The 16794-nt window shown below is 47.0% G+C and overlaps 1 protein-coding gene across 3 annotated transcripts; it reads right to left on the bottom strand.

Moving 5' to 3' along the window:
- Positions 1-1858: 1858 nt before the first annotated feature.
- Znf518b (zinc finger protein 518B) lies at positions 1859-16216 on the bottom strand. 3 transcript variants are annotated; one of them, XM_026403426.2, is made up of 3 exons: positions 13429-13478; positions 6031-6130; positions 1859-5652 (listed from the first exon to the last, which is right to left on the bottom strand). In XM_026403426.2, exon 3 carries the CDS (start codon positions 5468-5470, stop codon positions 2228-2230), a length of 3243 nt encoding a protein of 1080 aa, XP_026259211.2. In that variant the 5' UTR covers positions 5471-5652; positions 6031-6130; positions 13429-13478; the 3' UTR covers positions 1859-2227. The 3 variants fall into 3 exon arrangements, with proteins under 3 accessions (XP_026259211.2, XP_026259195.2, XP_026259204.2); XM_026403410.2 differs by lacking the exons at positions 6031-6130; positions 13429-13478 and adding an exon at positions 16130-16216; XM_026403419.2 differs by lacking the exon at positions 6031-6130 and having other exon boundaries at positions 13429-13500.
- Between the last annotated feature and the right edge of the window lie 578 nt (positions 16217-16794).

The following is a 16794-nucleotide window of genomic DNA, read 5'->3' as shown; positions in this document are numbered from 1 at the left end:
TCTTCCCTTCTCTCCACATTTTAGGTTTCTTTTACGCTAGAGGGGTGTACGGTGTAACATGGATATGGTTTCAGAATGCTCTTATGTGATGCTGGTTCACATAAGCCACTTACCACAAAGCACCAAATAAAAAAAGACTAAGAACTAAATGTCATAATAAAATGATTCACGGGGTGTCTACTCCTGTTTGTTCATATAAATTAGATCCTATCACATACTGTGCTTTCATTTTCTAAAAATGAGACCAAACCATTATAAAAATGTACTTCCAAAATAAATTATTTCTAGAATATAAAAATGTTTTACATTTTCCCAGCCCACATATCATTATAAAATAGGAAATCAGAAAATTAGCTATTGCAACTTCCATGTGGTAAAAAATATTTATATGTGTACACACACATATATACACATATATAAAAAATGCAAGTTTTAAATTCCAATAAAAATTAGCCAATTAATCAACTTAATGATCATGTATTGAATTATACCTAAGAAATGCTGATTATCTATGAGAACAAACTTCAGAGGAGCACAATCCCACATATGAGACTTTCCCATATGGGAAAAAAAAAATCAGGAAGTCTCCATTGACAACCTTGGTAAGTCAGAAGTCCCTGGTGTCCTTTCCAGATGTACTGCCCCAGTTCCACTCTGCACTGTTAACCCCCAGAGGCAGGCCCTTCCTGAAGGGGAAGGGTCATTACTGCACCACCTGTGTCCTGCCTGAAGGTCAGCTCTCCGCCTGGGCATGAGAGGACTAAAATTCAGCCATGGGGGATGTTTACAGCGTCCATCTACCTGGAAGCCAGGCTTATGCCAGGGTGGGGCTGCTCCTCATGTGTGCAAAGGTGCTTTGTAGCTCAGGCACAGTGCAGGCATCTGTGGGTAGAAGGACTGATCTTTTCCCAGGAGAGGTGAGCAAGAGAACACATGTGGAGAAGACAGATGGGGGCAGATTGTTGCAGTGAAAACCAGGGAGTGTCTGCTACCACCTTGACAAACACAGTGTGTAATTGGGGGGGGGTCTCTTCCATTTTGGTGATTCCTGACAGCTTCTACTAAGTTTCATGAGGAAAAATTGTGCCTCTTCAGAAAAAATGGCCAAAGAGAGTAAGGTCTGACCTTGGAGAGGTGTCCCTGACTCCAGTGATCCAGGACAGCAGGCAGCATGCACCCCGTCTCAGGACGAGTTCCCAAGTGAACACTTCGCCCCTTCCCAAGGTCCTTTCCCAGTCACCCTGAGCTATCCTCCCAGGGTCCACCTCTGCTGTAAGAAGCCACTCCCTTCACCTTTGAACTGGTCACTTAATTTATGCTTGTGGGAGTTTTAAGGGGACTTGACTTTAGATCTTTCCCTTCATAAAAATTTTTTCCCCCCAGAGAAGGCACATTCCCTATCCAATTGTTACAAATCAGGATTTTTTAAAAGAAAGCAAAAGCTAACACTTGGAAATATTTGCTTTTGTTTCACAATGCCTGTTGTTGAATTGGTAAATGCAGGCAAACCCTTGGAACTGTTCTTTAAAATAGACAACATGAGCGCAACTCCACAATACATACACACTCAAGAGTACTACAGAGTGGGGAGGGGTTAAAAAGAATGCCATTCCCCCCATCCTTTTTTTTTTTTTTTTTTTTTTTTTGCAGTGCTGAGGATGGAAGCCAGGGTCTTGTGCACCACTGAGCTATACTCCCAGCCCCAATATGTCAATTTTTTAAAAAATAAATTTAAAACAACTAATACAGTAGAAAATATAATTCTCATTATGTACCAAATATTCAGGAGAGGAGTTAAAGCAGAAACAAAGTGGAAATGCACACCGAAACGTAGATTTAATTCTTCAGTAGCATTTATATAAGGAGGAGGTGTAAATTATTCTAAACTTGCCCCTCCTAACTGGAATATGAAAGATTTGTATCTACTCAGAAAAATGGATACTAAACAAAGAGGTCTTAGATCCCACTGAAAATCTGTTGAGAACTTCACATCCTTTCTCCAGAAAAATGCATGTACATCCATTTGTGTGCGCACAATTTCAGGGGCTTTAAATACCTCCCAGAGTCCAGACATGTCCTGGGGAAGAATCAACATTTCCACAGGGATGTGAAGAATCCACAACCCTCATCCCCCCAGTCTGCATTTCTCCTATTGAATCTGGGGGAATCATCCCCCAAACAGAAACATTAAAAAGAGAAGCAAATCACTTCAAAGACCCCTCTTTCCTCATTTGCCCTTGGAAGAAAGAACATCCCAGTCTCTAGTTGCCTCTATCAAATGCCGCTGGCCATGACTCATCCACTCTTCCTGGTCCTCATACAGCCGCCCACAAAACCAGCACTTGAATATACACTGGGAGGAATCATCGGGCAAGGAGTCCACCACCTGGTAGTTGTTTTTATGAACCTTTTTCAGTTTCATTTTCAACATCATTTGCCTTTTGAGCAGATTGGCATCCTCCACGTTCTGGTAGGTCAGTCGCATGTGCTGCCGTCGAATGCCAAGCTGACACCTTGTCCTTTCTGATAAAACCACCTTGAGGACGTTGCCCTTGTACTTATTGATCACCTTCATCACATTGGTCACTTCTGGTGAGTCCACATCGGGATGATTTAGCACGATGACTGGCTGGTTCCGACGGGGGCACTTAATCAACTGATCTGGTTTGGCGGCCATCAGTCGGAGCTGTCTGGCAACCTGAAAAACGGAAGGATCCCTGAGGCAGCGGTTGGCATTGGCCTCAAGTTTGCTTTTCTTCTTGGATGAATTCACTTGCCTGGTTTTATTCCTACTCATTGGAAGACTCCTGGATAGCAGTCTCCCCGGCCTCCTCAGGTCACTACAGCCATGCTGTCCAGGCCCAGGGCCAGTTTTCTTAGGGATGGCGCTACACGTAGCATCCTCTTTTCTTGGTTTAGGACGAAGAGCTGTCTCGAGACCTGGGGACATGTCGACTGGCCCACCGTCACTGGTCAAAGGCTGCAGGTCTGAGTCTGTCTGTTTCATGGGGCAATAAGGAGCTGGTTTTGGCAACTGTGCTTTGCTGCAAGGTATGCCAACAGGTGCATCGCAGGTAGCCTCTATGATGTGGGCATCCTCAGAGGAGTTGAGAACCCTCAACACGGCCCCTTTGGGGATCAGCACTGGAGTGGCCACATGAGCCTTCCTGGTCCCTCTGCTTTCAGTGTTCCCCTCACTGCCATTAGCAAACTGTGGGTAGACCTGCTGATGAGCCAGCTGTCCACTGCCAGTGACATCACCTTCATTCTGAGATGTCTGGAGGGGACCTGTGGAAGTGCCTGGGCCGGGAAGTGACAGGTTAATGTCCTGAATGCCTTCAGGTGTTGCTTTGGAGGTTCCCTTTGACGAGGACCGACCTCGTGCACTATTTGCAGACAAAGACGAAGGCTTGCCACAGGACTCAATCAGTTGGGCGATCTTTCTGCGTAAGAGTTCAATGGACTTTATTTTGGATGTTGAACTGTTCCACTTAATGCCCTCTGGGACATTTTCGGACCCCGAGCTCAGAGAAAAGACTGATGAGATGACAGGGCCCTCGGGAGTCTCACTGGTCCTTTCAGAATTCTTCAATTCCCCAGGGTCGCCTCCAGGCTCAGATCTAGTTCTGTCTTCCCCTCTGGTCATATCTGTGTATAAACACTCACTCCCCCGTGAAGGGGAGGTCTGGCTTAGATCTGAAGCTGCCTTGTCCTCTGCCTGGTCACCTTCCAGCTTCCCAGGAGAGGAAGCCATTTTGGCAGGAACATTGCTCTGACTTCCAGGTTCCAAGTCACTCTGACTGACTGCAGGCAGTAAGCCCTTTTCCCCAGAGAAGGAAGTGGCTGGAGGTGTCAGAGCCAGATGAAATAACGGCTGAGAGTCACCGTGCACATTTCTTCCATCTTTTGAGAAAGAATCGGCAGCTTTAGAAGGAAAAGGGTCTGAAGCAGCTCCGAGACCACACATGGCACCACTTTTCATGACAGAGGCTGGAGAGTGACCTTTTAAGGAGGTAAAAGGAAGAGCGGTCCTATGTGAATACAAATCATTCCTTGTCTGCAAATCCTCGACCCCATCAGAACTGAGAAGGTGTTCCCTGTGACCGTGCACACGGGAGCCAGACACAAGATCACAAGACCTCACCCACTTCACATCTTTCAGTTGTCTCTGAACTGAAGACCGAAGGTTGTCTACACCTACAAGTCTTCCAGTGTTCCCTTCTATTGCTAGTGACTTTATATTTTCTACAGAAAATACATTTTCTGGCTCCTTTGAACACTTCTCTTTAGTCACGTGCTCTGGATCGCCTCCATCGCCACTGCCAGCTTCCAGGTGACTCTTTTCCTCCAGTGGAAACAGTTTGAGAAGGAGCTGCTGTGTGCCGTTGACCACCTTCACGTCCATCAACTGGGCCAAACAGTTTGCAGGGACAACTAGCTCCGCCGGGGCCACGACCGTCAGCGGCACACCGGGCTGAACGGGTTCCTTTGAAGGAGATAACACTTCCACCTCGACGCTTTTGTTCTCAAACAGACCGACTTCATTTGGCTCCGGTAAGGTCATTTGATTGGGAATACACACAACATCTTTCTGGTATTCCTTTGATTCGGGTAACAATAGGATATTGTGAATTTTGTCTTTATTAGCATGAAGAGAGAATCTTGAGAGCTGATCCGACAACCTGTTCTGAAATGCGGTCCTTAGGCTAGGGGCCTTTAAGAGCTCTATGTTCTGTCTGGAAATGCTAGTTCTTTTTGGGTCCAGCTTGGTGGCAGTTTTGAGAGGTCTCTTAGCACCAGCCCTCTCGTGGACTCTCTTCCTGTGCTTGACAATGTAGTCATTTCTAATAGCACCATAGTCACAGTACTCACACTGATAAGGGAATATGCCCGTGTGCTTCACCAGATGCCTCTGAAACTCCCCCTTTGTGTAGGAGACGTAGCTGCAGTGGGAGCAGATGAACCTGATCTCCTCGTGCTGCAGCGTGTGCTTCCTGTGCTGCAGCGGGTCCTTGGTGGAAAACCGGCACTTATCACAGTAGTATTTGCCTGGCTTAAAGTTCCTCACCTTGAATTTGTTATTGATGGGACTTGAGATGGCTTCGGTTTTGTTTCCGACGTGAGTGGCCCTGGGATCCCCGTTCATGAAGGGAAAATGGGGAGGAGCGGTCTGAAGGCTGCATGGGAGGCAGACATATCCTTCTTCCGCTTGGCCTTGCCCGGGACCCTTCTTCAAATCTTGAAGAGGGACTTTGTGAACACTTCTGCACTTTGCACATGTTGCAATGGTCATCATGGCAGCCTCCGCCTCCGAGCCCTGATACAAAAGGGCCTGTGCTTCCTGTCTGTCTGGCCGAGTTGCTCTGTTAGAATTAGGGTGTTTGGGTGACAGGGTCAAGGAGTTATGTGTGCCATTCATTGGGGTAGCGTACGAAGGCTCTCCAATATCCTTCATCTTCTTTATCTGCATTTCTAGAAAGAGCGGACTGAAATTCAGAAAGAGTTCACATGACAAAATCCTTCGGAGGCACCCTGCAGCACACTGTGCTTGGTGGCGGGTAGGTACTTCACAACCTTTCTTTGGTACACTGCCACTGTAGGAGCATGCTCCAAAATATGACTGCTGTCAATCTTCTGACATTCCAGGCAACACTATAGGAAAACAAAAATCACAAAGCATGATCAATTTAAGAATTCAAGGTTTGCCTAAGCCATTATCAAAGTTACTCTACATTTTAATGGCCGTGGGAATCCGATGGTAAATCTCAATATGCGATCTTACATGTGTGTTAAAGTAACACTCCACACAACAGAGCTGGCAGCCGAGTTGATATTGAACACATTTTCAAACTAGGCCCCCACAAATCACCACATGAGGCTATGAATGCAGGACACTTGCAGGAAGGACTTTATAGCAGCCATTAGAAGAGCCTTTGATCAGTGAAGCTTATTTTTAAGTGTTATTAAGCACATCAAAGCAGTTTTTCAAGTTTAATGTCATATTAGCCTCCCCAAATCTTCATCCAGGACCTTTTCAGCTTGATTTTTGGATATGTGGGTCACCCAGGTGGAGCCAGGGCTCCCCTCAGTCCTCGTCAGTTTGGACGCCAGCTCTGCTCACACACCCAACCTGCCAGTGACACAGACAACATTGTGAAGACAAAAATTCCTCCTTCAACATCTACTGAGCATCTGTCAAGGGCCAGGCCTTATTCTGAGTGCTGCAGGGCAGTGGACCAAGGCGGACTGGTCCCTATGCTCAGGTGCGCAATGACAGAGGACAAGCCAAGCCTGTACTCATTGTCAAGCAGAAGGGGGAGAACTGGGTAAGAAACACGGTAAGCCAAGGTGACCTAGGTGTACTGGAAAAGTCTCCACAGAAAAGACAAAGGTCGCTGTTAAGTGGGCATGGTACACTTGAGGAAGGAGGGAGGAGTGGGCAGCTGCCAACATGGTCAGAGGGACAGGGAGACTGGCTGAGGAAAGCTGTGTGACGGGTTTCACAAGACAGGGGCTTTTCCTCTGCCTGAGATGGAGGACCAGGTGAGGCCTGGAGCAGCGGCATGACATCTGATTTATGCTCCAACAGTCTCTAGCCGCCATGAGGCCAAGAGTCTACAGGAGACAAGACGATGGCAGTGGGGAGACATGGATGGCTTGGGTTGGGCAGCAGGAGTGGCCGGTGTTTCCCAGAGCAACGATCCTTCGACACTCATATTCTACATGTTACTCAGGGACTAATTTTCAACTCATCTTTAATGGCACTTATTTTTTTCAAAGTCTATAGAACCAGGAGCTTGACAGAAACCATTCTTGCCAGAAGCCTTTCTTTTATGATCTTAGAAAACCACTTAAATCTCTGGAGTTCAAATTGTCATCTGGCAATTAGAATTAAGAACGCCGACCCAGCATCTCCCACAGAGCTGCTGTGATAACTAAGACACTAAAAACTTTCTCCAAGTGCCAGGAGGCACAGAGGGCCTCAGGTCTCTTCCATGGTGGGCAATGAGTGTTGGTCAGCAGCACAGGGCCATTAGGCCAAGATCCACACAAAGGTAGTGGGAAAGTGCTTTCTGTAGGGTGGGAAGAAGCAACTACTACGCATTCAGACCTGGCATGAAACTTGCCTTTCGAAAACAGCTTTGAAAAGCAACAAAAGAACGTACAGTGTACAATAATAAGCCCTATTTTCTCCTGCAGTGTTCTCTCCCTATTCTGCTGTGAAAGATAGTTACCTTCTTTCAAAAGCAATTTCCAGTGTGCAAACTCTGATGGCATCTAGATCCAGCCCTGTCCAGCCTTACGTGCACACGGCATCCAGGCAGCTAGTGGACAGAGGCCTGGGGCTGTAAGATGCTGTCCCTCTTCTCCACCTACAGTAGGGCACCATTGCTTAGGAGGAGACACATGAATGCCCTGAGCTGGCAACACATGACACAGGGAGGGGCACATACCTTCTAGTCTACTGCACTCCTGGTGCAGACCACAGGCTCCTCTTCAGGAGTCACTATAGAGATGAGTGCACTTTATTTTCCAGATCTATAAACTAGGTTCAGTGAAGGGAGTTAGAAGGGACACAATGAACTTCTGCTAGGTGGCCTCAGGTGAATTACCCATCTGTAGCTGCTCGTTCATTTATACAACACAAGGCTGGGCCATGTGATTTCTAAGACCAGTCTGATATCGCTGACCCTTGAAATCTGACTTGACCACACAAGAACCCTACATCTGTATGCTCATGCCGACATTCTTAGCCAGCTAAACCAAGCTCCACAGCTGCACTTAGAAGCTCAGCGAACCACAGGCCCAAAGGATGCAGAGGCTGAAGTCAGGTGATAGAAGGATGAGGTCCCGAGGTTTCTGCATTCTGAAGGAGCCTTAGAATCACAGCAAAGACACTCTCCTGGGCTGCAACCCTTGGCTAGGGAATCCCAGGCTCTGGGGAGAGGGCAGGGGAAGAGGCACCTGGGTGTGGAAAGCCATTTCAGGTAAAGCTGATATGAAGCCCATATTGGAAATTACCAGCTAAAGTGTCCAGCGACACTTCACCTTAAAACTTCCCCACCACTGACCACACGTGAAGCTCCTCCTTCGTTAGGAAGCAGATTTTGCTTTTCACCTAGTTTTCATTGTTAACAATTTGCTCCTAAATGAAACAGGAAGTGGCTTCCATCTTGACACTGGAGCTGCAAAAAGGAAACTACTTAATCACTCTTAATAGACCAGCTAATAATCTGCACATCTCTTATCTAGTAGTCCTTGATTCTTAATTCTGTCCCAAAGGTTTGAATACCAATCAATACGTAAAATCTCTTCTGTCATCTACCAGCCTCATAATTCAGACAGAGACTAAATTACTTAACCTAGCACAACTTGCTCATCAACTGTTTCAACATATAATTCTCAAAAGTCACATGCCAACATTCCTTTTTTTTTTTTTTTTGAAGAATTGTTCAACCCAGGATTACATTTGCACATTTCCAGTTTTTCAGCGTCTTTCTCAGCCTCCATGATTTTTTAAAAAGTCAAGAAACGCTGTTTTGCCACTTTTCTCTCCAATCTTTTAAAAACTTAGAGGGTGTTATTCTTCCTGAAACTTGAGAACAGACTGGACTGCAAGATCATGACCATCAGCAAGAAGTGGAAGCAACTGGAAAGAACTCCTCAGAGAATCAGGCTGGTTCTGATGCCTGAGAAACACACACTTTTTTTTGAGGCACCTCTGCAAAAATATCTAAGAAGCTGTGTGTGCGCCTCAACTTATGGTAGGGCTATATCCCAATAAACCCATTATAAATCGAAAACATTGTAAGTGAAAAATGCATTTAATCCTCCTAGCCTACTGCATGTCAGAGCTTAGCCTAACCTGCCTTCAATGTGTTCAGAACCATTACCTAGGTCTACAGTTGGCAAACCACCCAGCATAAAGACTATCAGATATTCATGCATTGAACACCTCATTTTATTTATTGACTACAGTGGCTATCGAATATGGTGTTGGTTATTACACTTGCGGCTGCATGGCCTATTGGGAGTTCACTGCCTCTGCCCTGCATCATAATACTGTTGTATTGCACATCACTAGCCTGGGAAGAGAACAAAATTCAAAATTAGGAGCATAATTTCTACTGAGTGCATGTTGCTTTTATAACAAAATCATGAGTAGAACCATCATAGGTTAAACACCATCTGTATTCTGAACTGAGAATCCATAGGAGCAACTGATAATATGAAGCACGAATCTATGACCTGCAGTTTCATGGGGGAAGCAGGGAATCTGGCCATGAGTGCACTGTCAATTGTTTGACAGCATCTTTCTTGGTTTCTAAACTATTTTCAAAATAAATTAGTATTACTACTTTGCCATTTTCCTCATTCTTGGTGGAAAAGATGGGAGGTTCCTTCAATACAAATCTGTGGCTAGTTGCAGCAGGGTGTGGCCCTTGGAATAGCTCAAATGTAAGTAATACTTCAAGATAAAAGTAAATGCACAGAGCAGCAGGGAACCACAAAGTGGCCAAGATATTGGTATTTGCATATGAATACTCCCGAGAGCTCCCAAGCCCCAGTTCTTTGCATACAAAGTCCTCTATCTAAATACAACCACCAGAGAAGCTGAGTCTTCTGGATAAGTAATTGCTCAGTGGGCTGATAACAGAGGATTATATAAACACAGTAGATAAAGATTTGTGCATGGGTGCATTGGATGCTGAGGGCACTCAAGAAAACACCACACTAAATCAGTGTCAGAGTTCACAGACTTTCCCAACTCACCCAGCCTTACAGAAGCCCTGCACTTGACTTCCTGGGACTAGAAACATACTTTTATTTTTCTCTTTCATATAATTTAGAAGTGCTCTCAAAAACACAGAAATAATAGTCTTGTTATCATTATGGCACAAAATGTCCCTACCATTTAGATGCCTGTTTGGTATAAGCTATTCAAGCAGCAGAAGTGAGCTTTTCAATATAGAATTACCTACAGCAAAACTCCGCATGACAGCCATGCAGGAGAGAAGCAGCCCTCTGCCTAAGAAGCCTGCTGTCCCGCACTGTCTTGTCCTCCTCAAAGGAAAGGCCTGGGGGGAGGCCTAACACTCTCTCTCACTGTGTGTGTGTGTGTGTGTGTGTGTGTGTGTGTGTGTGTGTGTATGTGTAGGAGGTTCCTCTTCTTCATTTTTGAGCTTACTCGTCCTGATTTCCAAAATACTTATTATGGGGACACGAGGGGAAAAAAATCTCTGAGTTTGGAAGAAACCAGTTAAGTGATACTAAGGATTATAAAATGTGCAAGATTGTATAAGTTCTTACTAAAAATGAAGCATCTGACTTCTAAATGCTGGAAGTGACTCATGCTCAACAGAATTAGCAGAGAAATAAGAGGTAAAATCATGTTTAAAGCTATAGATTCTGGAAAGAGACTACAGGGTTTAAAATCATAGGATTTCCTAGATGTGAGGCCTAGGCAAACTGATTCCTTACCAGGAGAGCAGACATCAGCAGGACCCCCACCCCCAGGGCTGTCATGAGGACCCAGGGTGAGGTGGTGAGGGAAAGTGCCTGGATAAGTTATGGCACACTTTGAGTTGTTAAATCTATTACTTTCTATTGTTTTAATGAAGACATTTTGCCAATCATAAGAGGGGCTAATTTACAGGCTTCTTAGCTGCCTAACAATTGCTCTTTCCAGAATATACACTGAATTTCATTTTATAATTTTAATCACAATTGTTTGGTTGTACAGATTAAAATAGGTTTACCTCTAGGGCAAGACCTCCTGTTAGTTTTAGTAGCAAAGGCTACCAGCTGCATACAATCTCCACAGAACTCGCACTCACAGAGCTTTGGGTGTGAGCTGGTTACTGACCTGCCTTCCCCAGCCTGCCCCTTGAAGCACAGCCACACGGTGAGAGCCCTGTAGCAGGAAGGTACCTCTGAGCTGGATGTTAGCGTGAAACAGAAGAAGAGAGGCAGGCCTAGTATATCACCTACATTTTCGTGCACGAAGGGTGTCCAACAAACTCAGAGCTAGTAGGCTGGCTGCTGGCATCCTCTGTGGATGAGAAGCCAATGGAAGCAACTCTTTTCAGGCATTCTGACTTAGAAACTCTGTCTCACTGTGGCTCCCACCACATCCCTCACTGGTACAGCTGATATGCCCATGAAAAGCACAGGAATGGGGCTGGAAGGTCGAGGGTTCAAACTCTGGTCCTGTCCTGTATTTGCTGGGTGTCCAGACAAGTGATTCCTCTCTATTTGTTGCAAGGAAACAGCTTTACCACCTTCAAACTTAAAGGGCTATTAGGAGTAGACACTGGTAAGGTATGTAAAGTCCCCAGCCCCATGGCACAGCCACTCAAAAACTGTACCTGTGTGTTCCTTTGACTCTTTGGCTATAAAAAGGCTCATCTTACTAGTTTTTCCCAGTGACCCAAATTTTAACACAATTTTACCCTAAGTGCTCAGAAGCATGTAGAAGAGCGATAGTGGATAAGGGTAAAAAAGAAAGAAATCTGACATTTGCCATGTTAACTGGACATACTTCCTCAGTAGGATATTTAGGAAGAAACTGTTGCCTCAGCAAGAGTTTTTTCTGACCATGACAACAAATCAGAATTGAATTGAATGGATAAATAGATCTCGACAGGAAAAAATAACAATTAAGCATTGCAATCTTTATGCCAAACTACCTCACACTTAGAATGACTTAACTGCAAACTGGGTGCCATCCTGATGGCCAAAAAATACTTCTAGAGGTCGCCAACAAACATGCTTCCCTGGGGACCTGATATTTCCTTCTGAAATTGTACTGCATGGACAACAGACGAAGAGGAAGGCTGTAGGAGATGGTTCCTCTGTTCTCCAGATGAATGCAGCTTGGTGTAACCCCGGAAAGCATAATGACCCCGGAGAGCAGGACAAAGTCCAAAACCTAGGTCTTGACACTAGTTGTGATTTCATACTGGCTAAGCTGGGCCTGGGTACTCTCACTTGAAAACTGCAAGGAAGAAATGCCTAACTGTCATGGTGCTGCCAGGTACATGCAGGTGGCTTTATGCTGGGCAGAGACATTTCATCATAAAATAAGTCAACGTATATTTGTTAAGGTTCTTTCCACCGTAGGAGAAGGCAGTAAGGTCCAGAGAAGCAGAGATTAGCAAGCTTAACAAATGAGCCTAATGGAACAAAGGTCCACACCCACCCAAGCTAGGATCCTCAATCCTGTCTACAGAGTTCTTTGGGGATGACTTGGCCCAGCTAGGCACATCAATTGAGTCAATATTAGGAAACAAAGGGATTTTAAGGCTTCTCCCCCCTTTACAATTTGAGAGAAAAAAAGAAACCAATGCTGATGTCCATGAAGTTTAAAGCTTATTGTTTTATATATGGAAAAAAACATGCTAAGGAGTAAATCTATATTAGCATTAAGTATATATAGAAGATAGGGAAAAGGAGTACTGCAAGCAATATCACAAGATTCCTCATTAAAGAAGATTCCAAGTGACTTCGGATGCTCTTAATGATGCTAAAAATGTACACACAGATTTTTGGTTATTTCCATTTTTTTTTTTGCCTCTGGAAAAATACCCAAAATTTTGCAGAAAAAAATGAGTTAGGAGTTTAATTAAAAGTATAATCAAACAGAGACAAAATCTCCTCCTCCATTAGTGGTTCTTACCTTGGCTATGTAAAGGTGAACCTTGTCAGGACATGCCCAGGATGTTTAAGGGGGTCCCTGGAACAGTGGGTTACCTATTGCACACTGGAGTTACCTGGGGGCTTTAACAAGGATGCCTGGGCCCTAACCCCCCAAGACTCCAGTTTAATTGGAAGGAGCTGAGGACAAGGGGCAGTCCAGACGCTGAGGTTTATAAAGCTTCCCAGATGATTCCAATATGCAGCTGAGGTTGAGAATCACCTGGCCCTCCAGGGGCAGGTGCACAGAGAAGTGCACGGAATAATGACACCCTGGATAGTACTTTATACTGGAGGCAAGGCTAAGCCATTGCCTTGGGACTGTAATGGAGTGACTAGACAGGAGGTCTCAGGGTTCTACTCCTGCCTCGCCATGTGACCTTGGTATGTCACTGATTTTAAGGTGAATAATGCCACAATCTACTTTGCAGGTTCTCAGAAACTTGAATGTTCCTGGTAGTGCCTGGCATGGTATTGACAACGATGAGCACAGAGCAGATGATCTGATCCCAACACCCACCATGGGCTGCTGTGCCTAAGGAGTGTGACAGAAGATGGGAGAAGATGGGTAGTTTCAGTGAGGATCCCTATATCAGGGAACTGAGCAGGTGTGCTCAGTGGCTGGCTGCTTGTCAATCCTGGAGCACCATGGCTCAGGTGAGGTAGAAGAGGTGCCTGCAGAAGCAGGTTCATATGTTACCTGGGTACTCTTTAAAGCAAGCCTTCACGTACCTGCTTCTTCCAAGAGCAAAGGTCTGTAGAAAGCATGAGGCTTTGCTAAGGCCACAGGGTTGGAGATCAACTGCTGCCAAAGGGTGTCAAATCTAAACTGCTTTCCATTACACTGCCGTGTCAAGCTGTAAACTGAAGTCGCAGCCAGGATCTCCTGCCACTTGAGTACTGTTCTTACTTCCTGCCTGAAGCTACAGACAAGAGTCAAAATGTTGCAAGACTCAAGGGCTTTTCTTTCCCTTTCAGGCGTCCTTCTCTTCTCAAGCACCGAGGGCCACTGGTCTCAAAGCTTCCGGCCCTGAGTAGGCGTCTACCATTAGGCTCAGAACCCTGGGTTCCACAGCTGCCTGCAACAGAAGCCAGACACTTGGATTTACGTCCTGGAGCTGCAAATCCTTGGTTTCTTGGGCACTTTTCTCCTAGAAAATAGCAAGAATGAGCTCCAGAAGTGCCTCTCAGACACTGGTGTGTGTAGCAGTCACTTTGGGAGCTCAAATAAAGAGAGGAGTCCCAAGATTCATATGACCTAATGCATCAGATGGCTCTTTTCCTAGGGTGGGGCCCAGGCATGGGGTTTAAAATTCTTCCCAGGTGATTTTTAAGCTACCCTACCCCCCTTCCCATGATGGGAGAGTCTGAATTAAATGATCCAGCTGCTTTTACTTTAAGAATGAACCCGGAAATTATAGTGGGCTGGGTTCGCATATGTGAACCAAAAATACAGTAGATGACAGGCAATGTGAGAACAATTGAAGACTGGGAAAATCCTCACTGGTGAGGCCCCTTTACCATAACCAACATCAGTGGGTTGGCCATAGAAGGCACTCAATACAACCGGATGAAAGAATGAGGGAATGAATGAAAGCAACTGAAAGCAACGCCTTCCTAGTGACAATCATAAAATGTTCTTTGTTCTTCCTCTCGCACAAACACTAGCTCAGATCCTTTTACTTAAAGGCAAATAGAGCAGGAGAGACAGAAGTGTGATTTTTTTTTTTTTAATGGTTGTTACTGGGTTTTAAAAATCTACATTAGTTTAGGATAACATGTCAGGGAGGAGTCCCAATAAGAGAATGCTCTCCTTTGTTCTTTTCAAAGCACACTTGTAATGAATGTTACAGCATAATAAAAATGGATACATGCAAAAGTGTTATTTTTCAAGGTTACTATATTAGACTCAAAATAGAAAGTAAGCAAAAAATTCATCCTTGGTTAAAAATATCACAATTTAAAAATTGGAATGCTCTATTTGTATTCTACTTAAAAAAACCAAATAACATTGGTTTCTAAACCATATTTTCTGACTTGCAATAATACCCTTGGCCTGTATCTGTGATGGTGTACAATCATGGGTTGGGTTGAACTTTGCACATGTGACTCAGAAGGACTGGGAGACATTCCCATGCTCCTTCATTGCTCTTCTATAGTCAGGTCCTGCAGGTTTCTGGAGGCCACAATTTTCTTCCAAGGTGATTTCAATTCTAAACTTGGAGGACAATGTTCTAAGGACTCCAACACAATATTACGGTTTAGCAGGTAGGCTTCTATTTTTAAAGAGAACAAAGTACTTGGTATTTCACTTTTTATTTTGTAATGTTACTCTGACAAATCATTCATTATCCTAGTTTTCAAAACCAGGGGCATTTTAAGGGGATATTTTAATTACCAGCCTACATGCAGGGGTTAAATGTCCTCTTCTAAGGCTTTCTTTTCTTGGTTACCAAATGTTCATTCTTTCGCATCCTTCTCTTGGCCTTTTTAAACTGACCCCAAACCCCAAGCCAACAAGGGGCGGGGGGAAGCGGGCTGGGATGCAGAGGGCCCACAGAATGACACCAGGTTTTTGGGACAATTCAAAGCTTCCTCTGGCGTAGACCCCTCGGCTCGGCTCCCCCACCTCATGCATGGGTCCTCCACCGACAGGGCCTTTCCGACAGGACACCCTCTTCGATCCTCCAAGGAAAGACAATGAGGTCTGGTTCTCAAGTTTATTGTTGGCACGCTCACACCGACGGCACCCTTATCCGAGGCCAGTCCACGTTGCACAGCGTGGCGCGAGGAAGGGAGGCGCGGGGACAGAGGGACTCCCTCGTCCTGTACCAGGGGCCGTCCGGGTCCCCTCGAGGGGTCACCGGGCGATCTTCTAGCTACTGAAGACCAAAGAACGTCAACGCCGGCCCCCGAGGCCCGCAGGAGGCTTTAAAAATGGCCTCTTACACACTTCCTGCTCGAGCGACCGGTAGGGATCCTCGCAGGCTGCATCATTTAAAACCTGGGGGCGGGGACCCGCGGCCCGGCGGCCACACCGCCGCCAGCTCCGTTCTCCGCGTCGGTCCCCACCCGCCGGCCCGCGGGCGGCGGCACAAAGGCGGGCGGAGGGCCAGGGAGGGGGCGCGACCCCCGGCGCGCTGTGACCCAGGTCCCCGCCGCCGTCCCCGCCCCGGCCGCGGCCTGTCACTCGCTGGCGGGAGCCCTGGCGGCGCCCCCTGACCCCGGCCCCCGCGGGGTGCCTGCGGGGGTGGGGAGGGCGCGGGGCCACGGTGCAGGCCGGGGGTGGGGCTCCCTCCCCGGGGCCGCGGGCCTCCACCCGCAGGCGCCCGCCGGGTCCTCGTCAGGCCCCCGCCCCGCGCTGCCCCGAGTCCCGGTCCGCTCCTGCCCCGCGTACCTGGCCGGGGCCCTTCCCTCCCGGTCAGCCACTCACCCGGCGGCCAGTCCAGGGTCCGGGTCCTGACCCAGGGGTGTCTACACCGCCAGCGTCCGGCGCTGCTGCTGCCGCCGCCGCACCCGCTGTAGGTTCCTACCCGGGGGGGCGGAGCCGGGACAGCGCGCGTGCGCAGTGCGGTGGCTGCGGTGGCGAGGCCAGCACCAGAGGTCCCTAAGTCTGCGCCGCCCCTTGGCTTTGAGATGCCCAGGGCCTGAGCTCTTCACCCCGCCTCGGTGGCTTCTGGGCCCTGCTTTGGACTTAACACCGAACCCGGGCATTGGCATCCACAGCGCGCAATGTCCACACTGAGGGCGCACATCAGCAGCTTCCTCTGCGAAAGGAGAACTCCTTTCACCTCCTCTGGTAGCCCAGCAGACAGACGTGGGTGAGAGCCTGCGGGTCCTGGGTCCTGAGGAGTGGAGCTGGGCCCCTGCCCGCACGGAGCGTTCAGTCCTGCCACAGGTGAGCAAAAGCGAGAGCACAGGAGCTCAGGTCCTCAGCCCCCAGCTTCTACCTCCTGGCAGAGAAGAGAAGATATGGAGGAGAATGTCACATGCGGCAGTGAAGAGGATGGCCCTGGAGTCCTGGATTCGAATGCCACGCCTGTTATCCTAGCCATTGGACCTTGGACCTGGAGGTCTCATGACTTCTCTTAAGTCTCG

The sequence above is a fragment of the Urocitellus parryii genome, chromosome 10 (genome assembly GCF_045843805.1).
Source record: "Urocitellus parryii isolate mUroPar1 chromosome 10, mUroPar1.hap1, whole genome shotgun sequence".
NCBI lineage: Eukaryota > Metazoa > Chordata > Mammalia > Rodentia > Sciuridae > Urocitellus > Urocitellus parryii.
The sequence above is the reverse complement of the archived record's forward strand: the minus strand, read 5'-3'. Positions and strand labels throughout refer to the sequence as shown.